This window comes from Colobus angolensis, unplaced genomic scaffold (genome assembly GCF_000951035.1).
Source record: "Colobus angolensis palliatus isolate OR3802 unplaced genomic scaffold, Cang.pa_1.0 Scaffold241, whole genome shotgun sequence".
Taxonomy (NCBI): domain Eukaryota; kingdom Metazoa; phylum Chordata; class Mammalia; order Primates; family Cercopithecidae; genus Colobus; species Colobus angolensis.
In genome coordinates, this window is record NW_012115611.1 from 4461991 (window position 1) to 4485985 (window position 23995).

Genomic DNA, 23995 nt, shown 5'->3' on the forward strand with positions numbered 1-23995 from the left:
GCTTGTACTCAACCCCGCTGAAATAAACAGGAGCAGGAACATTTTTAAAGGCCGAGTGAGCTAATGGAAAAGTACTGGGGGGATGTTTGGGTGGGTGGGAATTTGGTCAATTTCAATAGGTCACCTGTACTTGCTAACTGTCTCTTACTGAAGTTAGGCTTCTACTCTCCCGAAGAGACTGGGAAATAGGGGCACTATTTGTCTCCTTCCAGGGTTACATTTTGTTTTAATTTATCTTTCATTGTTGTTGTTCTTGCTGTTTTGTTTTGTTTTGTTTTTGAGACAGAGTCTCGCCCTAGTGCCCAGGTTAGAGTGCAGTGGTGTGATCACAAGTCACTGCAGCCTCAGCCTCCTGGGTTCAAGCAATCCTCTCACCTTAGCCTCCGGAGTACAGGATTACATTTTGAAGGAATGACTCCCAGGTCCTTGGGAAACAGCCTGGGAGAAGATTTACATCTCAAAGGTACAGGTAAATAATTTAGAAGTTTTCTAAAGTAAATGCTCTACAAAAAGGGAGATCAGGACTAATAGTCAGGAAGAAGTCTATCTAAAGCCTAGTCAAACTGAGCAAAATGTTAAGGCTGTCTTGATCAAAGACAACAAACAAGGATAGAAAATAAGTTAACATTCATTACAAGAAACAGAAATCACTCTAGTTATTTAAGCAAAAAGGATCTGAAGAATGGAATTAGATGCTTACGAAATTATCAGAAGGAAGGAGAGCTGTAGGAGTAACACCAAGAACCACAGATATGACTTTCTGGGAGATGTCCCCTCAGTCAGGATCAGGAAGATGAGAAATAGAAAAGCACTATTAAAGTTTTTGAGTTCTAATTCAAATAACTCATTGTGCTAATCCAAGGAAAGTTGATTACCAGGGAGCTGCCATTTCAATGAACCTATGCACTGAAATAGTGACTCTACAGTGGGATCTGCTGCAAAGAACCCAGAAGAATATGGTAAGACACCCAGAAATGGTCTCCATCAGAGCCTCCAGATTTAAGGTATGTTTCTTGTTGGCGGAACTCAATTATATTTGCAACTCCAGTTTTGAGGGAGTCTGGAAATTGTAGTTTTTAATACTCTTGCCTCCGCAGTACAGGAAACCACACTACACGGGAATGGATAGTGAGTGTCAAAGGTACCCATTAGTATGGTAAAATGAATAGGTGCTTATACTGGTGTGGGACAAGGTAGTAGTAAGAAATGAGATCAGAATAAGAAAATATAGATCAGGCAAATAAATATTTATTGAATAAGATATTTTTTAATGATCAGAAACAAAATATATTTTCTTTTGAGTCTTATGTAGGTTTTATGTTCATTCTTAATGAGGTAACCAAACATTCAGAAAATAGTTTAGTAACTGAAAACAAAAACCAAAAATTGTCATTAGTAATCTAGGAAAAGCTTTCAAATTATTATGGTGTCAAATTTGTAGTATTAACCTAATGTCTGACACATAATATAAGTAAGTGTGTAAGGAATAAATGATTGAAAATAATTGTGGTGCAAAATAAAGACAACTTTAGGTGACATATTGTAATAAAATTCGAGTAAATTTTTAATTTTTTTTTTTTTTTGTAGAGACAGTCTTGCTCTGTCACCCAGGCTGGAGTATAGTGGCATGATCACAGCTCACTGCAACCTTAAACTCCTGGGTTCAAAGGAGCCAATCCACCCAGCCTAAAGCTAGAATGATCTTAAATTGAAGACTAAACCAAATCTTTAAATACATTGATATATTCAGCTAGAAATATTGACCAGTTTGAATATTACTAGTCTATAACATAAAAGTTATAATAGTTTGAGTTTATGAAAGAAAATAAATGTCATTACTTCTAAGATTTATATATCTTATTTTCATTTCATTTTCCCTCTCAGACCATAATGATTTGTATCTGATCTTATGGATATAAAATAAAAATAAACCTAAACCTAAAATAATTTTGTCTTACTAGTTAATATATTATTTAGAAATTGGATACATAAAATTATTTTCTCTTCTTAGTCTAACTCTAGAATATGTAAAAAAATTTACATGTACATCTTCATGAAAATACAATAGTATACACTCTTTTATCTCATAATAAGGATTTCTTTACTTTTCACGGATCTTGATTAAAAAGAAAGATTATTCTGTATCTCTTCTGTTCTAAATGCAGCTGCCTCATCACTGACAATAATTGTGGCTACTGGAAGCAGATATTATCTATGTTTGTTTCTCTGTTTTCTTGCCCCAAGGAGAGTGCGGCATTTCTGCTACAAAATGAACAATACCACTTGAAGAGCAAAATATGCATTTGAAGTTTGCATCACCAGCAATATAAACACCATTGCACCCCTGCTGGGTATAAAAAGTATCTGGCCACAGTGACTGTCCCAGGGATAGAGAACAACTCTGAATGAATTTGCGATACACAAATCGTTCCCTATCGCTTTCAATTTGCTCCTCATGGGATAGCTCTGATATCACTTACTGGGTGTTATACATGGTACTATTTTGGCTAAAAACACACTAAGTGTGTTTCTGTTTCTATAAAAAATATCTGAATAGCTGTATTGATACTTCATTGGAAATGAGATCAAACACCCATTTAATTCCCTATATAGGTACAGGATGAACTCTGTGATTAGGACTGTCCTAAATGATGTTCAGGTTGTTTCTTGCACAAAGAACTCATGCAGAGAGGATGAGTGAGGTCTGAAATCTAACCTGTACTCCACTTGTCAAGTATTATATCCTGCTGGCTTGGAGGAAGGGGCATATTTATATAATTTTTCTGCCTAGAGATGGTGGAGGGCTTTACGCTTACCATGGCCCCGTCAGTGACTGGACAATGTTAGCCATCACAAATGAACTGTACTTTTTCAATATGCGCTGAACACTCCCCAAGGACAGATTATGATACAAACTCTCTACTAGGATTTGGTGGTACAAAAATAAACAACATTTAGAATGTCTTCTAATCCACTTATATCTAGTTTAAATTTCAGTGTGTTTTGCAGAATGTCTGGTGGGGAAAACACTATTTAGTTTTTCAAACTGTGTTCTGTTCAGAATACTGCAGGATTCATGCAGCTCTGTTTGTACTAAAATGAAGAGGGAAGAGAGAAAAGAGATAAAACCTTTCACCATAGAGGAGGAGTTACCCAGGGTTACAACCATGGAGTTGTTTTTAGATAAAGACAAGAGTATTTTGATAATTAGCAACATAATATGAACGTAAGAAAGATTTCCACAACTGAAGAAAATGGCAATGATTTATAGTATTTAATCAATTCAAAGACAGAGGAATACTTAGTGTAGTTTTCTACCTGGAGCTGTGTAAGATAAGGATAATGGCATGACTGAGATCAAAGCCTAGGAAAGAATTAATCAGAATTATTTAAGGCTTTTTAAAAATGAATGACATAGAAAAGTGGACATGTGCAAATGAAACAAATCATTCTTTGTGTTTTTCTATGGCATTTAGGAGAAAGCAAATTGCTGTGAATTACTCAGAAGAGTGAAAAGTTTCATATTTTTCAAATGGAATATTTTAGAGAGAAAAATCAAACAGATTTGGGTAGGAGACTTCCTGAGAATTCTCACAGTGTTTAGAATTGTTAACATCTAGACTAAGCTGAACCACACTGATGGATTTTATTCGGGAAGGCCTTTGTTTTCTAATGATCGGTCAATTCAATTTTTTACTGTAGTAAGCACATTTAACATGAGCTCTCACCATTTGACATGTTTATCTGTACAATACATTACTATAAACTATAGACATGATATTGTACAGATCTCTAGAATGCATTCATCTTGCATAACTGAAACTTTATGGGGAGTTTCTCTTCACCAAGATAACATTTTGGGGGATATGAGAGATGATGAATGCACAAGTGTCAGTGCAGACTTCTTAGGTGTGAATCTTAGCTTTGCCCCTAACATGTTATGGGACATTACCCAGTGGTTCTGGTACTCTGTTTCCTTATTAGAAAAATTAGATAGGTAAAATGAGATGCCCTTTTCTCAATGTTATGAAAACTTAATTAGTTAATACATCTAAAATAACATGGTGTCTATGCAGTAATATCGATATTATTATTATTTCCTAAGCACATACATGCCAAAGAACTCACACATTTGATCTTTGAAATATAAAATTCATATACAGGGAAAGTAGTGCTCAAAAAAGGTAGAATTTTCAATAAAAATTATAGAGAAAAAATTAGTATTCTCTCAAAATCAGTTCCTTTTGGGGGTAAAGAATTAATTACAAAGGGACAGCATGAGAAAATTTTAGAGGATAGTTGTTAACTGCCTTACTGTGAGGGTGGTTACACAACTTTATGCATTTGCCAAAGTTATAAGATTGTACTCAAGATAGTTAAGTTTACTGTGGTAATGAAAACACCCTGAAACCACGGCAAACTATGCCCATTAAGAAAATGAGAAAGGGATGAAGAGTAATCTGCAGGAACAAGAGTATTCCTTAAATAACTTTAAAGGGAGGATAGATTGGCATGATTAAGAGCTGTGGCTGGAGCAGAGACAGGAGTGTTGGGGATGTGTCAATAGCATTTTCCAAAAATTTGTTTTTTTCATTTGTCGCTTAGTTTTCGTTCCCATAACTAAGCTGGGAAGAGTGTAATTCTTAAGTCAAAGGTATCAGAAGATTTTGAATAATGCCTAACAGCACAGGTGGATATCATTTTGAGATCTTCTGCTTCCCAATAGGGATCTGAAAAGCAGCCTGAATGATTCAACAGCTTAAAAATGTCTTCATGCTTCCAAGTGAATCCAGAGTAGTGGAATCAACCTACAGCATCAAAACTAATCTAGCACCTCTAAGACATTCAGTAATATGAAACAGAAAATGAATCTAGTAGTTATAAGATACCTATTGTTATGATAAATAAAATTTATATGAGTATCTTATTTCTTAACTGTTTTTGTAGAATTTTTTATTGTTTATGCTAGCTACCATAGAGTATTAAGTGTTTGTGGGCACAATAAAGATATTTTTTGCTTGAAAAAGGCAAAATGTTTGAAATAGTATTCATTTCTTTTTTTTTTTTTTTTTTGAGACAGAGTCTCGCTCTGTCACCAGGGCTGGAGTGCAGTGGCCGGATCTCAGCTCACTGCAAGCTCCGCCTCCCGAGTTTACGCCATTCTCCTGCCTCAGCCTCCCGAGTAGCTGGGACTACAGGCGCCCGCCACCTCGCCTGGCTAGTTTTTTCGTATTTTTTAGTAGAGACGAAGTTTCACCATGTGAGCCAGGATGGTCTCGATCTCCTGACCTTGTGATTCGCCCGTCTCGGCCTCCCAAAGTGCTGGGATTACAGGCTTGAGCCACCATGCCCGGCCTCATTTCTTATATAAGAAAACTGTAATTTCATTCTACTTATTTTACCTACAAGAGTTCCAGTTTTATGCACAGGTGGTTATTTCAAAAGGGAAGTGCAAAGTTCTCCAGATGTTCTAGGTGACCAAATAAAACCTAGTACTAGTAATGAATGTTCAAAAAACAGAGTAGGTCTATGAGTGATGTTTAACTTCTAAATAGTACGTGGATGACACTCAGGTGATGGGTATTCGCTAGTTTGTATGACTTCACATAAATCATGTTAGTCCTAATTAGTCCTAATACTCACACGGCTATTATTTCCTTAGTGGACCCAATAACCAGAAGCCCAGAACCTCAGGGTCTCCATAGGCTTTCTGAAGACTTCTGTGAGGTAGGTAAATAGTGATTATTTTTTTCTAAGAGATGAAGCCCTGCTATGTTTCCCAAGCTGGAGTTTAGTGGTTATCCACAGATACAATCAAAGCACATCTCAGCCTCCATCTCCTGGGCTCAAGCAATCCTCTCACCTCGCCTCCCAAATAGTTGGAACTATAGGCATGCTGCTATCATGCCTGGCTCAATAACTTTTTTTAAGTGACCAGAAATATCCCCTACATATATTGCTGAGAAATTACTGCTACTCAAGGAAATTCAGGCATTCAATATCCCTTTTGGGTTGTTCTAACTGAATGTTGAAAATAAGATGAGTGGCAGAAGATGTAGGAAAAGAGCAACAAATCTGCAGTTAGAGAACTAAAGAAAAAAGAAGGAAAAAATGCATGAACACTAATCACTTACACTAATATAGACCTAAAGGAATATGACCAAAGGTAGAGATGGTCAAAAAGGCCAATTTTTCTGGATATCCAGAACCTACAAAGAACTCAAACAAATTTACAAGAAAAAAACAAACAACCCCATCAACAAGTGGGCAAAGGATATGAACAGACATTTCTCAAAAGAAGACATTCATACAGCCAACAGACACATGAAAAAACGCACAACACGCCATCAGAGAAATGCAAATCAAAACCACAATGAGATACCATCTCACACCAGTTAGAATGGCAGTCATTAAAAAGTTAGGAAACAACAGGTGCTGGAGAGGATGTGGAGAAATAGGAACACTTTTACACTGTTGGTGGGATTGTAAACTAGTTCAACCATTATGGAAAACAGTATGGCGATTCCTCAAGGATCTAGAACTAGATGTACCATATGACCCAGCCATCCCACTACTGGGTATATACCCAAAGGATTATAAATCATGCTGCTATAAAGACACATGCACACGTATGTTTATTGCGGCACTATTCACAATAGCAAAGACTTGGAATCAACCCAAATGTCCATCTGTGACAGACTGGATTAAGAAAATGTGGCACATATACACCATGGAATACTATGCAGCCATAAAAAAGGATGAGTTTGCATCCTTTATAGGGACATGGATGCAGCTGGAAACCATCATTCTTAGCAAACTATCACAAGAACAGAAAACCAAACACCGCATGTTCTCACTCATAGGTGGGAACTGAACAATGAGATCACTTGGACTCGGGAAGGGGAACATCACACACTGGGGCCTATCATGAGGAGGGGGGAGGGGGGAGGGATTGCATTGGGAGTTATACCTGATATAAATGACGAATTGATGGGTGCTGACAAGTTGATGGGTGCAGCACATCAACATGGCACAAGTATACATATGTAACAAACCTGCACGTTATGCACATGTACCCTAGAACTTAAAGTATAATAATAAAAAATAAAATAAAATAAAAAAAGGCCAATTTTTAGTGAGCAGTTTTCTTAGTTCATTTGAGACTGCTATAACAAAAATACCATAAACTGGGTAGCTTACAGAAAACAGAAATTTATTTCTCACAGGTCTGGAAGCTGCAGGGTACAAGAAAAAGTTGATGGCAGATCCTGTGTCTGTGGATAGCCTGCTTCTCAGTACTTAGATGTTGCCTTCTGGCTGTGTCCTCACATTGTGGAAGGGGCCAGCTAGCTCTCTAGGGTCTACTTTATAAAAGCACTAATCCCATTCACAAGGGCTTTACTCTCATGACCTAATAATCTTCCAAAGTCCCACCTCTTAATACTATCATATTGTTGATTAGGGTTCAACACATGAATTTCAGGGAGACACAAATATTTAGACACTAGCAGCAATTATTCCTTGAAGAAAACACATTTATTCAGCTTGTCCATCTCTGTGCTGACAATTGTTGGAAGAAATAATAATGTTAATATTAATAAGAGCTAACATTTATAAAGTACTTGCTGTGTGCCAGGCATAACTGATACAAAGATCGAAGTATGAGGCTTACATATGTTTAGAAAATCCATCAATAAGGTATATGCTCTAAACATTAAGATTTCCTGATGAAAGCTTAAGTGCTTGCTTTCTAGTATTATACAACATTCATTTCATGGTTTTTAAGAATGATCATTGCTTAGAACTTGAACAATAGTCAACAACAGTATTGGTGGAGTGGATTGTCAAAATCATATTATACATACATGTACATATACATTTACATAAACATATGTATTATTACTATATATATGCAATATGCTTATTATTTTTAAAATAATTACCTGGTTGGCATTTGCAAACATATCCATTGATGTGATCTTCACAGTTTGCACCATGTAGACATGGTGATGAAGAGCATTCATTTATATTAATTTCACAAAATTGACCAGAAAACCCAGGAAGACATCTAAGGGAAAAAAAATGAAAAAAGATGTTTGCATATATTATACACATGAGCAATATCACTTTTCATCTTGGGATTCCATCATTGAAACACGTTTTCAGAGCTCCAATAACATATAGCTGGGAGCCTGCCTTGGGGTGACAATGAGTTGAATTGTGGCCCCAAAACAGTATGTATAATACTTAACACTAAATATCTGTGAATGTGACTTTATTTGGAAATGGGGTCTTTGCAGATTTAGCATCTTGAGATAAAGTCGTTCTGGATTAACTCGGTGGGCTCTAAATCCAGTGACAAGTGTTCTTACCAGCACAGAAGACCACAGGGGAGAAGGCCATGTGAACATGCACATAAAGACTGATGTTATGCAGCCCTAAGTCAAGGAACACCCGGAGCCTCTAGAAGCTGGAAGAGGAGAGATCAAATTTTCTCCTAGAGTTTGCAGAGGAGGCATGGCCTTGCTGACACTTTAATTGGATTTCTGATCTTCAAAACTATGAACAAATACATTTCTGTTCTCTTAAATTAATGAGTTTGTGGTAATTTGTTGTGTCATTCCTAGGAAACTAATGCAGAGATTATATTATTGCATGTGTCTGCTTAAATCCAAGTGAACTATTTGAAAATAAATAAAACAGAGGTCTCTAGGAGACTCTTAAAATGGAGCAATTGGGCGCATGCCATGAAAGGTATGCTCCATAATTGGAAGAAGAGATATGGAAAGAGTCAATAGGTCAGGGATGATTGTACCTCCTCTTATTATATTTTAGGGATGCTTTAATATAAACCATTTAGATGTCAGCTGTTAAACCATGCTTCAAGAACTGAAGGAGGATCCACAATATTGATTAAAGTGAAATGTCCATAGCTATAGGTACAGATTTGTCGAGTGCCTACAACATGTAAGTATCTTATGAATGCTAAGACTACAAACAAAAGTAAAACTCTGCATCTGCCTTCAAGAAGCACCGAGCCTAGTTGGGAAAATAGACAAGTAGCCGACACAATAATATGATAAATGCTATAATCAGCATATAGAGGAATGTATTTTTATCATGGCAGAGTATATTCAAGGGCAAGAATAAGAAAGGAGTGTGAGTTAATCCAGAAATTGTAAGTAGTTCTGAATGGTTGACATGTAATATGGGAGAGTACAGTCTGGGGTGATGCTGATGAAAAAGGATAAATTAAATAAATAGAAATTCGATCATTATATAGTATTGAATCATAAATTTTACCACAGCTAATATTTACTAAAAACGTATTCACGATATATAACTTTACCAAAGTCGCAAGACTAGCAAATTTGCAAAAGTAGAATTTGTTGGTCTGTACTAATCAGCTAGCCAAATTTAGCCACTCTGTTTTATTTGGATACACAGTTGCTGAGGTGATATAAAAATTAAGTTCTGTTTTTCACTGCAACTGGGTCTACCCAGCTGAAGCTAGGTAACTGTGAATTTTAGACAATCCAGAATGTTAGTAACTCCACTGTGCCAGATCTTTACCTAGCTGAAGACTTCCCTGACCAACAAACAATAAGACTTGCCTTTACTGTGGGTGGATTTATGGATGGTCGGATTTTGTACTGTCAAGATGAAATCTTCAGCATTTGAATTCCCACTGCTGCAGTGAACCTCCCCATCTTTGTAACAAAAAGAAACCCATAGCAGTTTATTTTTTTTTAGAGGAATTCATCACTAGTGGTTTACTCTTATATGTAAAATAAGCTTATATGCAAAATAAACTCAGGGCTTATTTTGTTAATAACTGAAGTGTTCATTGTCTTTCCTTGAATATCATAAATTGTTCTTCAAAAATAAATTATCAATGTATTTATTTTATTTATTTTTGAGACAGGTTCTTTCTCTGTTGCCCAGGCTGGAGTGCAATGCAGTGGCCTGATTATAGCTCACTGTAATATAAAACTCAAAGTAATCCTCGCACCTCAGCTTCCCACATGGGACTATAAGTGGTGTGCACCATCACACCTGCCTAATTTTTGTGTGTGTGTTCATTACATAAAATGGACATTTTCTGTGTGTCCATTATACAGAATGAGTCATGCTATGTTGCCCAGTCACATTATCAATTTACATTCTTGACAGAGTTATATAAAATGTCCATTTGTCTACATTCTTACCTATGAACAATATTAACATTTATTTTAATTTTCATTACAAAGAGAAAAACTACTTACCTAACAAATATTTTTTAAAGAGGATGGTTTAAAAAATTAATGGAATTTGTATTTTGCGATAATTTTAGGGATAACAGAAAAGTTGCAAGGGTAGCACAGAATGTTCTCATAGACTCTGTATCCAGTTTCCTTTATTGTTAACATTTTACATTCACATGATATGTTTGTCACTAGTGATATAATACCACATTATTATTAACCAAATTCTATGTATTATTGCAGTTTCCTTAGCTTTTATTTAATGTCTTTTGTTTCTGTTCAAGAATGGTGTTCAGAATACCACATTCCATTTAGTTGCCATGTCTCCTCAGGCTCCTTTAGGCTGTAATATTTTCACATACTTCCTTGTTTTTGATGACCGTGACTGTTTTGAAGCGCATTGGTCAAGTATTTTGTAAACTATACCTCAATTTAGGTTTAATATTATTCCCATGGTTACACTGGTGTTACAGGTTTCTGGGAGAAAGACATCATAGAAAAGGCTCTCATCACATTATATCAACATTACTCTTTAGAGGGAAGTTGCTTTGCACATCCCACGCTTAACAGATGAGGAGCCATGCACACTTTTTTAAAGGAGAAGTGCCTATATAAATAATTTGAAATAATTTCTTCATATATATTTTTGAAATGTTTTCCAGAATTTTGAGTGAAATGGCTTTGAATCTATAAATCAAGTTGTAAGAAATAATATCTTAACAATATTGATTTTTTCAATTTACATAAATATTTCTCCCGTTACACATGTCTTTGGTTTCTCTTAGATATTTTATAGTTTTCTACATAGAGACATTATAAATATTTTATTAGATTTATACCTAAATGCTTCATTTTTGTTTACTGTTCTAAGTGGTATATTTGTTTTGTTTTGTGTTTCTTCTTTCCAATATTCCAGTGTTCATTACTGGAAAGCAATTGACTTCAGTATGATGGTCTTATATCCTGCAAACCTTGTTACACTAGCTTATTAGGTCCAAGACCTTTTTTTCCAAAATAGTAGATAGTAGAGTTTTCTATAGAGAAAATTATCTTCTACAAAGGTAATGATTGCATCTGTAGATAAAGACCGTTCTGTTTCTTCCTGTTCAATCTTCATACCTTTTATTTCTTTTCCTCATCTTATTGCAGTCAGTAGGACTTCTAGTAGGATATTAAATAGCAGTGTTGTGAGAGGAAATGCTTTCTTGTATCAAATCTGAAGGAGAAAGCATTTAGTTTTCATCATTAAGAATGATATTAGCTGAGTTTTTTTAAGTGCAGCTTTTATTAGGTTAAGGAGGTTACCTTTTATTCTTAGGTTTTTTTTGGTTTGTTTGTTTATGTTTTGTTTTTCTGAGATGGAGTCTCTCTGTTGCCAGGCTGGAGTTCAGTGGCGTGATCTCGGCTCACTGCAAACTCTGCCAACCAGGTTCAAGCAATTCCCCTGCGTCAGCCTCCGGAGTAGTTGGGAGTACAGACTTGCGCCATCACGCCCAGCAATTTTTTTTTTTTTTTGTATTTTTAGTAGAGACGGGATTTCACCATGTTGGCCAGGATTGTCTCGATCTCCTGACCTCATGATCCGCCCGCCTCAGCCCCGCAAAGTGCTGGGATGACAGGCATGAGCCACCGCGCCTGGCCTATTCTTAGTTTTTCTGACAGTTTTTATGAGTGGAAATGAAGTTTTGTCAAGTGATTTTTTGTGCATCCATTAAGATCATTATATGGTTTTACTTACTCATCTGTTGATGTATAATCATATTGATTAAATGATATATGATATGATAATGATTGATACAGGCATGTGTATTTTTCTCAATCAAGTGTTAATATAGTGAATTATACTGAATGTTTTATGAATGCTAAGGTTTGCTTTCCTGGAATGAACTCCACTTGCTAATTTCAGGGTGTGTTAATACAGTCATCTTCTTGTTTTTGCAAAGAGCCTATGATTTCAATTTTAAACCCTTAACGTTAAACTTTTACTCTTCGTTCCTTCAAGGTTATGTGATGTTTACATTCTTAGCTTGAATGGAGCAAAGATTTTGAAAATACTTATAAAATATAAGTGCATAACAATTTATAACCCTATGTTTCAAAAAAATATTTACACAATGATCTGTAAAAATGTATAACGTGGGGAAATTGTGCTACTTATACTGATATTATAAGCAGTTTTATCCCACATATATTTATTCACTTTATAAGCATTTTAATAGAATGTCCGACAGATTGAAATTACATACCCAACTTGTCTATACAAAAGGATTTGTTAAAAACTGTTAAACACTACTACATAATGACACCGTCACACTGGACTTTTAACATAAGAATTGCTCTGCAATACTAGGAGGAGGGGCATAAAAAGCAAGTTGATTTTTCAGCAGAGCAGCTAAAAAATACAACAACGAAAACAATTGTTAAAAATGAGAACTCAGAACTTAACGTTAGAGGGACCCAACGTCATGCTTCCATTTAGCTTATTGATACAAAATATTTAGTTTAACTGCTGTTAACAGGTGACAGGAGCCACTCTCAAATGATTCTTCAAATTGGAAAGTGCTGTCTTACAACCTGTTGTTGCAGATAAGAAGTAAATGAAATTATTTTGTATGGTTTGCAGCTGTTTGAATAACCACCTGGCCTGAATACTTTCCCATAACCATTCTGGTAGTCACTACTTACTACCCAAGCCCTTCCTGAAAATCCTCCTTTAGGCCCTCACTATTGTTGATACGTTCCTTTGATACAGCTGCTTTTATTTCACATGTATTAAGGCCAACATAATAGTATTTATTTTCCATTATTTTCTTCATTTGTTTCTGTTCCTTAAAGATAATGCATGGCCCATGTCCCTGTTGGTCTTGTCCATGGGAATTTTATAGATTTTACCACTCCAAAAACAGCATTTGGTTCATTTATTACAATAAATTATGAGGCATATAACAAAGTAATTCTCCAGAATTATTTTATTTATTAGATAAATGTGCCTGGTATCATACAACTGAAGAAAGAATAAGAAGTGTTCAAAAACTGAATTTTCATCCTCCACAATCTATTCTATTCAGAAATATTTTTATATTTTTTGAGATGGATAATATTTTAATTTAAATGGGACTTAATTCAAGTTACATACACTCACTAAAATTCTTATTTGCCTTTGAAATATTTACATTTAAAAATAATTAAATTTATATTCTATTTATATTACATTTATAATTTCTTTTTTTTTTTTGAGACGGAGTCTTGCTCTGTCGCCCAAACTGGAGTGCAGTGGCTGGATCTCAGCTCACTGCAAGCTCTGCCTTTCGGGTTCACGCCACTCTCCTGCCTCAGCCTCCCGAGTAGCTGGGACTACAGGCGCCTGCCACCTCACCCGGCTAGTTTTTTGTATTTTTTAGTAGAGATGGGGTTTCACCGGGTTAGCCAGGATGGTCTCGATCTTCTGACCTTGTGATCCGCCCGTCTCGGCCTCTCAAAGTGCTGGGATTACAGGCTTGAGCCACTGCGCCCGGCCTACATTTATAATTTCTAATAGCCCATTTGCTGGGCTTTGATAATAGAATTGACAGTTTAATAATTGTCAAGGAGGGAACAATGACTATATTTGCAAAACATCAACTTTAAAACATTAACTCTAAATGCTCAGAAGCTGAGTGTTTATAAACTTCATTAAAGCCAATAATTCTCAAGTTAGAGTAGCTGAAAAGTATCAGATATATAAATAAATGACTTCATGCAATTTCAGAATTACAACAGTTCTTTTCTATGACTTATCTTCTTTTTTAATAATTAGTGACCACAACTACACATAACTTATTTTCTTTAAAATAAGCAAAAATTTTAAGTATTTATCTCTCTGAATAGTACTCTATCAGTAACTGATCATACTTAATCATGAACAGGAAGCCCCCAGTTAGAAATCTACACACATCGGATATTACTTCTGCTTAATTTTGTTTATTTACCTGTGCTGTAGCCAAAAATTTTGACGGTTTGGAATTTTTGCCTTGTTTTTATATAAGAAGCTATAGTTCTGAGGAATAACCATGAACTAAACCAAACCAAACCACTTTACACTTCACTTACCAGTGTGTCCTGACCTCTTCTCTGTCCTGAATGATATACCAGAATATCTAACTGGATCAGAAATTGTCACCTAGCTCATCTAGGTCACTGGAATTCACATATTTCTATTTATATTCATCCTTCAGATGAATGACCATGGACTTACAAATTTGACTTATTTTCTTTTTTAAAACGTTATTTTATAGATGATACTGTAAACTACTATGCTTCTGGGAAACACAATAGGAGCATCAGGTTGATAAATAGGGGATATCTAGTGAATAGGCAAAGCCGGTGACCTGACCAGAATGGTCTTGATTATCAGTTCAATATTGTGCTGCTTCTCATTTCGGTATTTTTATTGCTACTCAATTGATCACATTATATGCTCTAAGTTTTTAAAAATACAGGTATTTTAAACTCATTTCATTGCTTTGTTGCAGAGATTGTGATAGATTGGAATCTAATTATTATATGTATTTTCAAATGTGTAATTTAATTTTATTATAGTCTTAAGTAAACTGCATAAAGCATAATCCAAATTGAATTATAAAATAAGTAATTTTAGTGTTGTTTAAATTATGTATCTTGAAGGTCATTTTAATTTAACATTTTTACTTTTATCCTGAATAATTCTATTATTACTATCAATTATGCATACTGGTTAAGAGGAGCTAGTCTTAGAAAGCAATTATTGTAACATAAACCAAAGTTCCCTGAAACCACTTTAAAAACTAGAATATTGTCTAAATAACTGTTGAAATTGTATGTAGACATATACAAAGATTTAGGTAAAAAGGACATTAACTACAACTGTCTCAGTAGTTATGAATGACTAAAACTCAAAATAAGTTCCTTTTTATAGATGATATTATTTCATATCAGTTTTTAGTAAAATATTGCTTTATATATTGATATTGACAGTATTTAAACTTCATTAATTTGGAATGCTCCATATGCAGAAATTAAGACAGAGCTGGGTGCAGGTTGTTTATTTAGAAGGTGATCCATGTAAGCAGAAATGAAGGAGTGGAAAGAACAAAACAAGGAAAAGGAAAAGTCACATAAGAATGCATTATTTAACAGTTTGACACATTGAGTACCTAGGGCTTAGTCTGACCGCAGTCGTTTTCACATTCTTTCCTACTTTTCTCAGTAAAGAAAAATGAAGTCTACCCCCCTCCCCACCCCCGTCATTGGAAAGGCAGCTTCCTCCTACTCTGTTTAGATCTCTTGGGCAGGCAAGCTAGATGCTCTATCATAAGGACACTCATGTATCACCAGAAAGAGGCCCACGTGGAAAAGAACTGGAGCCTTGACCAATAGCCACTTGGTCCAATAAACTTGACCAATGAGTAAATATAGAAGGGGATCTTTCAACCCCATGCAGGTCTTTATGTGACTGTAATCCAGCTGGCATCTTGTGTGCAACCTCCTGAAATATACTAAGCCAGCACCACCCAGATAAGCTGCTCCTAAATTCTTGACTCACAGAAATGGTGAGATAACAAATGCTTGTGCTTTTTTGTTTGCTTGTTTTTTTGAGACAGAGTCTCACTTTGATGTCCAGGTGGCAGAGCAGTGATGTGATCTCGACTCACTGCAACTTCTGCCTCCCAAGTTCAAGCAGTTCTCCTGCCTCAGCCTTCTGAGTAGGTGGGATTACAGGTGCATGCCACCATGCCTTGCTAATTTTTGTATTTTTAGTAAAGACAGGGTTTCCCCATGTTGGCCAGGATGATATCGATCCTTCACCTCGTGATCCACCTGCCTTGGCCTCCCAAAGTGTTGGGATTACAGGCGTGAGTCACCGGACCTGGCTTTAATGCTTACTGTTTAAGCAACAGAATTTTGAGGGTAAATTGTTATATGGAATGCATAATTATGTACAAAATGAGGACTAACTGAAAAATCTGTAAAGAAGACAAATCAGAAAATTCCTCAGAATGACTGATGAATGAAGCAAGTATTCACTGATTCTTGCTCCCTACTAGCCAAAGGTAGCTTGTAGGCTAATGGGGCAAACTTCCAGGCTGATCTGTGAGTGGCTATCTTGTGTGTATACTCAGTAACATACACCAGATTCCAAAAAAAAAAGAGCCCTAAGGCACAAAAGTACAAGATATTGAAGTGTAGCATAGTCAGTATACTTGGGAACTGTCCAATACAGCTTGGGAACTGTCCAATACAGCTGGCATGCTCCACATGTCATATGAGGAGCCCCAACCTATTTCATATGTTAAAAATCACCTAAGAAAAAATAGAGACAGGAATTTAATAAATTCAAACTACACTGAGAACTTTGGTTAACATATTTTTTTCTTCTTTTTTTTCACTTTTAAGAATAAAACATTCAACATAAAAGAAAGTAGATATTTATTAAGGGGATTATTTTTAAGAGATAACAAGCAAATTACCAGAACCAACCTGGACAATGAAACTTACCTCAATCTATCACCATTTGTATATTACTCCACTGTGATCAGAAACCTCTTCTCAAGGCAAAATTCTCAATTATTAAGAAAGTTCGCAAATTTATGTTAAATTGATCTAGTCAAGTCAGCAAATATCATAAACAAATATCATAATGTTAATGGTGGTTACCTTTTATAGCTATGTACTATGCACATTTCAGGGTCATTTATATACACTTGAAAATCCTCAAAACACAATCTAAGACATATAATATTTTGAGTCTACCAGTAAATGGAGCCCTGTATCTCCTCTGAGTTTAAATTAAAAAGAATTCTGTTGACAGGAACAATTTTAGGTTTCACTGAAAACACAGTGTTCCCCATGGGAAGAGTCAGTCCAAATCCTGATCCACTCATGTACTCAGGTATAAAAGTGGTTTCTGATAAAATCTTTTTAAATTCTGATTTCATTTGAAAGTCCACATTTTCTAGTGCTGAAATTTTCCAAAAGCACGTTCAAGAAGTAATTATTGGCCGGGCGCGGTGGCTCAAGCCTGTAATCCCAGCACTTTGGGAGGCCGAGACGGGCGGATCACGAGGTCAGGAGATCGAGACCATCCTGGCTAACACGGTGAAACCCCGTCTCTACTAAAAATACAAAAACTAGCCGGGTGAGGTGGCGGGCGCCTGTAGTCCCAGCTACTCGGGAGGCTGAGGCAGGAGAATGGCGGGAACCCAGGAGGCGGAGCTTGCAGTGAGCTGAGATCTGGCCACTGCACTCCAGTCCGGGCGACAGAGCGAGACTCCGCCTCAAAAAAAAAAAAAAAAAAAAAAGAAGTAATTATTTGGATTTTTCAGGACACTTCCAGTGTCAAGAAACACACAACTTCACAAGACAACAAATTTGGTTTTGCAACAGCTCTAACGTCAAAAATTAAATTTAACCACCTTTTTATAACACTTGCAAAGTGTCAAGCTTTTTGCCACATTGTTATTGTAATGATCACATATATATAGACAGATCATATAGATAGATCATATATATATGTATATGTGTGCATATATATGTGTATATATATGATCTATCTTTATATATGATCTATCTATATATGTGTGTGTATACATATGATCTATCTATATATATACACACACACACACACACACACACACATATATATATATATATATATGGTAGAGTTTCGCTCTGTCACCCAGGCTGGAGTACAGTGGCATGATCTCAGTTCAGTGCAACCTCTTCCTCCTAGGTTCAAGCGATCCTCATGCTTCAGCCTCCCAAGCAGCTGGGACCACAGGTGTGCACCACCATACCCAGCTAATTTGTGTATTTTTTATAGAGACGATGACTTGCTACATTGGCTAGGCTGGTCTCAAACTGCTGACCTCAAGTGATCCACCCCCTCTGCTTCCCAAAGTGCTGGGATTACAGACATGAGCCACTGCACTCAGCCATCTTAAATATACTTTAAAAAATTCTTCCACCCATCTGATGGAATTCTATTAGCAAAAAGCATCCATGAGCATTCTAATCCATTAGATGAACTTGAAAACACCTTTCATTTAATCATAAAAATGTCCTATTTCAATGGGATACTTACTTCCCAACTTTCTTCACCTATTCTCAAAAGCGTAGCTTCTGTATCTATCACTGCCATGACCACCTATCTCTGGAAGAACAGTTTCTTCCAACAACCAGGTATTCACTCCTACCCTACACGCTCTAATACTACATTTTTTAGATCTTTTAATATTTGTCTATGTATGTGGACTTATACACACTTGATAAAAAAATAAAGTTCTTTTCACAAATAACACATTTTATACTACTTTATTTTTGTGTTCGAACAAATAAAAAATATATGAGTAATACTAAAGGAGGCATTGTGGTGGAGCTGTTTAATGTTTTACATTTGTACGTTTTCAAATGTATTTCATATATATACACATATACCTATAAGCCCTATGGTGTAGATGTGTGTGTACACATGTAGACAGGTAGACAGGTAGATATATACATACATAGGTACCTATGATGTAGAAGCTATCATCACGGAGTAATAGGAGAAAGAATCCTAGATAATTGAAAATAAACCAAATTAACAAAGGAGCCAGAATTTCACATTATATAGTGAAAACAAGAATTTTTTTAAATCTTAGAAAAATACTAAAATATAGACATTTTAAAGGATATCTTAGGTTTTACAAAGCAGATTTGAAATTGTGAGTTATGGTTCATAACATGCCCCTCAATCCTAACATATATCATATAATCTTATTGTATTTTTTTTTTTTTTTTTTTTGAGATGGAGTCTCACTCTGTCACTCAGACTGGAGTGCAGTGGCACGATCTCGGCCTACTGAAACCTCTGCCTCCCGGGTTCGAGTGATTCTCCTGTCTCAGCCTCCCAAGTAGCTGGGACTACAGGCATGTGCCACCATGCCCGGCTAAATTTTTGTATTTTTAATAGAGACAGGATAGTCCTGATCTCCTGACCTCAAGATCCGCCCACCTCGGCCTCCCAATGTGCTGGGATTATGGGCATGAGCCACTGTTCCCAGCCTTATTGTATTCTTTATTTCTCTTTTGACAAATAGATTAAAATTAATTTAATAAAATTATTTTATGACTTCCTCAGTTTTTTAAAACATCTCTCTTCATCTTCAATATGTAAATCATTATCTTTTGAATGACTTCTCATGTAAACAATCTTGTTGATGTACCCTCGTTCAATTTTAGCCAGTCTAACTCTGTCTGATCTCCATTGGCAATAGTATATGATTGAAACAATTCACCAGCAGAGCTTTCGTCAATTTCGGAAGATCCTACATCTATGACAAGATGTTATATTCTACTCATAAGTTAGTTTTCTTTGTGTTTTCATTGCATTTTTTGCCAGCTATCAAGTATCTGATTCCTGATTCCTCAATGGGTGAGTAATACTTGGTCACAATGCCGGTTTCAGTTGGGATTTATATTAAAAGTGAGACGTTTTAATTTCTTACACAAGCTCGTAACCATACAATTTGGAAAATTAGCACTAACTAATGAATACGCATGTAAAATATCCCTTGCACTTAACAATATAATATGTAGTTTGAAAATAACTAAACTTCTCTAGTTTTCCTCTTTTTATATACATGACTATACCAAAATGAAAGTCTGAAGGCATGGCAATACTTTTCTCCATCTTGCCAAAAATCATAGAAGAGAAATAGGTGCATGTAAAATTTATTTTCTGGATAATTTCTATTTCTAAAGTTTATTTTAAACTAAATTTTGAATGTATATTCTCGTTTAGAATGGAATCAGAAATTTCTGAATTTTTAATCATAACTTCATCACTAATATATCCAACATTGTGAGGAATTCTTCAGCATAAAGCCAGTATGCATTCTGTAATGCTCCATGAATGAACACAAGTGAATTTAAAAACTCACTGGCCACTCATCAGGAAAATCAGCTTATAATTAATAAATCAGTGCATAAATGGGACTTTAAAAAATTATTTTAGGATTATTTATATCCAGATATTTGATCTCTTTTAAGAAGATTTATGATTTCTACTAAGCATTTAAAAATACTAATCAACTATTCTTACCTCCACTTACTTATGAAACATTTCCTGATGATTGTTCTAATTTGAGATGTTGTTATTTGATAACTGAATGAAGGGAAAACAAGTACAAGCCCCACTTGTAGATACTGATATACATAGTAGAGTCATATTTATCCTAAAGAAATGTAGTGAGTAACATGCCATTAACTCTATAAAACTTATAGCTGTGAAATAACTGTGACATAAAATATTTTCTCTCTTTTATTAATACATAATAGATGTGCATATTTTGGGGGTACATGTGATATTTTGATACATCTAATCTATAAAGATCAAATTAAAGTAACTGGGATATCCATCACCTTAAATATTTATCTATTTTTAATGCTAGGAACATTAAAATTATTTTCTTCTCGCTATTTTGAAATGTGCAATAGATTTTGTTAACTATAGTAACCCTACTAATCTATCAAACACAAGATTTTACTTCTTCTAACTGTATATTTGTACATTTTCCTTTTAACTGTACATTTTCCTTTTAACTGAGTAATTTAAATAAGCTTTCTAAACAATATTATAAAAACCTAGAGTATAGATATTTGCTTATCTAACAAAAACAACGTTTATGACAAAATTTTATATGAAACACTAAGTTTTCCTTAGTTACATCTGGTCATAGTTTTAACTGTGTTCCCAGGGTTCAAATAACATGGTCTCTAAAGGATTTTTTCAATCATGAATTCATAATCATCTGCAGATAACCTAAAATTGGGCCTAGTTAAGTCTAGATGAAGGAATTTAAGAGTTTTACATACATAGAGGACACTGGTAGATAGTTTCTGCCATTTGAGGAGTGGTCATTCATGCGAAGTACTTCACATGTAACTTATTTCTCATGGTCACTGAGTGGTGGTGCCTGAGCTCTGGCCAGAGACAGCAAAGGGCAGCTGGTGAGGCCTTAGCAATAAAACATACTACTTTAGAGCAAGAATCCAGGACAGTCTGAGGAGGGGAAAAGTGAAGATAAAATGGGTTGGTTAGAATCCATGCTAGGGCAGGCTACCTGTAAGGCCAATCCTATGCTCCCCAAGGTAGTGAGGCAGATGAGTGCAGGTGAGAACGCTGGAATGGGGTGGAGGTGAGGCAGCAGAGGGGCAGAGTCTTCCTCCCACTGGATTTCTTTAAAGGACAAACCACCCAGGCAGGGAAAGATATGCTATGGTAACTGAAGTGTGATTTTTCAGCAGGAACAAGTGAGAGTCATAGAAGCTTTCCTCAAGGATGGCTTCAGGGAGATCAACACGAGGTTTAGGACAAGTAGATGTGTGTAGAACCTGGGCCACTCTAAATGTTTCAACAGGAAAGCCCTCTGTCCACTCTGGATAACTTACTATCTCTAGATATATTACCTTACAAGGACACACCAATCATTCCAAACATACTGACCTCCCCTGGACCCATGAACAGCTTTGAAATTAAGTGTGCAAAATCTCTAGTATTCCTATATACCAACAACAGGAGTGCAGAGAGTCAAATTATGAATGGCATCCCATTCACAATTGCTACAAAGAAAATAACATATCTAGGAATACAATTAACAAGGGAAGTGAAGGACCTCTTCAAGGAGAACTACAAACTACTGTTCAAGGAAATCAGAGAAGACACAAACAAATGGAAAACCATTGCATGCTCATGGATAGGAAGTATCAATATCATGAAAATGGCCATACTGCCCAAAGTAATTTATAGATTCAATGCTATTCCTATTAAACCACCATTGACATTCTTTACATAATTTAAGAAAAAAAAAAAAAACTATTTTAAAATTCATATGGAACAATAAAAGAGCCCGGAGAGCCAAGACAATCAATCCTAACTAAAAAGAACAAAACTGTAGGCATCATACTACCAGACTTCAAACTATACTACAAGGATATAGTAACCAAAACAGCATGGTACTGGCATGAAAACAGACACATAGACAAATGGAACAGAACATAGAACTCAGGAATAAGACTGTGCACCTACAACCAGCTGATCTTTGACAAACCTGACAAAAACAAGTAATGGGGAACAGATTCTCTATTTAATAAATAGTGCTGGGAAAACTGGCTAACCATATGCAGAAAGTTGGAACTAAGACAATTCCTTACACCTTACACAAAAATTAACTCAAGATGGATTAAAAACTTAAATGTAAAACCCAAAACTGTAAAAACCCTAGAAGAAAATCTAGGTAATGCCATTCAGGATGCAGGCTTGGGCAAGGATTTCATGACAAAAACACCAAAAGCAATTGCAACAAAAGCAAAAATTGACAAATGGAACCCAATTGAAATAAGAGCTTCTTCACAGAAGGAAAAAAAAAAAACTATCATTGGAGTGAACAGATAACCTACAGAATGGGGAAAATTTTTGCAATTTATCCATCTGACAAAAGTCTAATATCCAGAGTCTACAAGGAACTTAAACAAATTTACAAGAAAAATGCAAACAATCCCATTAAAAAGTGGCCAAAGAGCATGAACAAACACTTCTCAAAAGAAGACATTCATACAGTCAACAAACATGAAAAAAAAGCTCAACATCACTGATCAATAGGGAAATGCAAATCAAAACCACAAGGAGATGCCATCTCACACCATTCAGAGTGGCGACTTATAAAAAGTCAAGAAACAACAGATGCTGGTGAGGTTGCAGTGAAAGAGGAACACTTTTTACACTGTTGGTAGGAGTGTCAATCAGTATAACAATTGTTGAAGACAGTATGGCAATTCCCCAAATATCTAGAAGCAGAAATACCATTTGACCCAGCAAGCCCATTACTGGGTATATACCCAAAGGAATATAAGTCATTCTATTATAAAGATACATGCAAGCATATGTCCATTGTAGCACCAATCACAATAGCAAAGACATGGAATCAACCTAAATGCTCATCAATGATGACTGGATAAAGAAAATGTGGTACATATACAACATGGAATACTACGCATTCATAAAAAGGAATGAGATTATGTCCTTTACAGGGACATGGATGAAGCCAGAAGCCGTTATACTCAGAAAACTAGTGCAGGAACAGAAAACCAAACATCACATGTTCTTTTAAGTGTGAGCTGAATGAGAACACATGGACACGTAGGGAGGAACAACACACAATGGGGCCTGTCAGTGGGGGCAGGGAGATGGGAGAGGGAGGGCATCAGGAAGAATAGCTGATGGATACTGGGCTTAATACCTAAGTAATGGGTTGATCTGTGCAGCAAACCACCATGACACACGTTTACCTATGTAACAAACCTGTACGTGTACCACACATAAAATAAAAGTTTATGGTAAAAAAGAAAAAGGAAATCATTCCTTCAGGTGAGAAGTGACTTTGCAAAATCAAAAAATTTTTTTAAAGAAAAAAATAAGAATTATTTTGTTTTCTTTTTTACAGTAGCACACTACTTCTAGATCATCTTTTTAAAGAACAACTCCTCCAGGCACCCTGATGGACCACACCCAATGCAATTCAAATATACTGACCTTCAGGATACACTGAGTGTTTCAGACCAACCCACAGTCTTGAACTGGCAGTTCAAAAATGTATAGGAGTGCATTCTGAGAATACAACTATATGATATTTTTAAAAATCTTTATTTTATGAAAAATGCAATTTTAAACACAGGCAGACTGCTTTAAACTTTGT

The 23995-nt window shown here is 35.7% G+C and overlaps 1 protein-coding gene across 2 annotated transcripts in view; it reads right to left on the reverse strand.

Moving 5' to 3' along the window:
• The window catches only part of EYS (eyes shut homolog (Drosophila)), a 2062375-nt gene that overhangs the window by 908486 nt on the left and 1129894 nt on the right, over nt 1-23995 (reverse strand). For both annotated transcript variants that reach the window (XM_011945635.1, XM_011945634.1), the window contains exon 23: nt 7944-8068. In XM_011945635.1, the coding sequence (XP_011801025.1) occupies nt 7944-8068 (125 nt within the window). The remainder of the gene's footprint in view (nt 1-7943; nt 8069-23995) is intronic.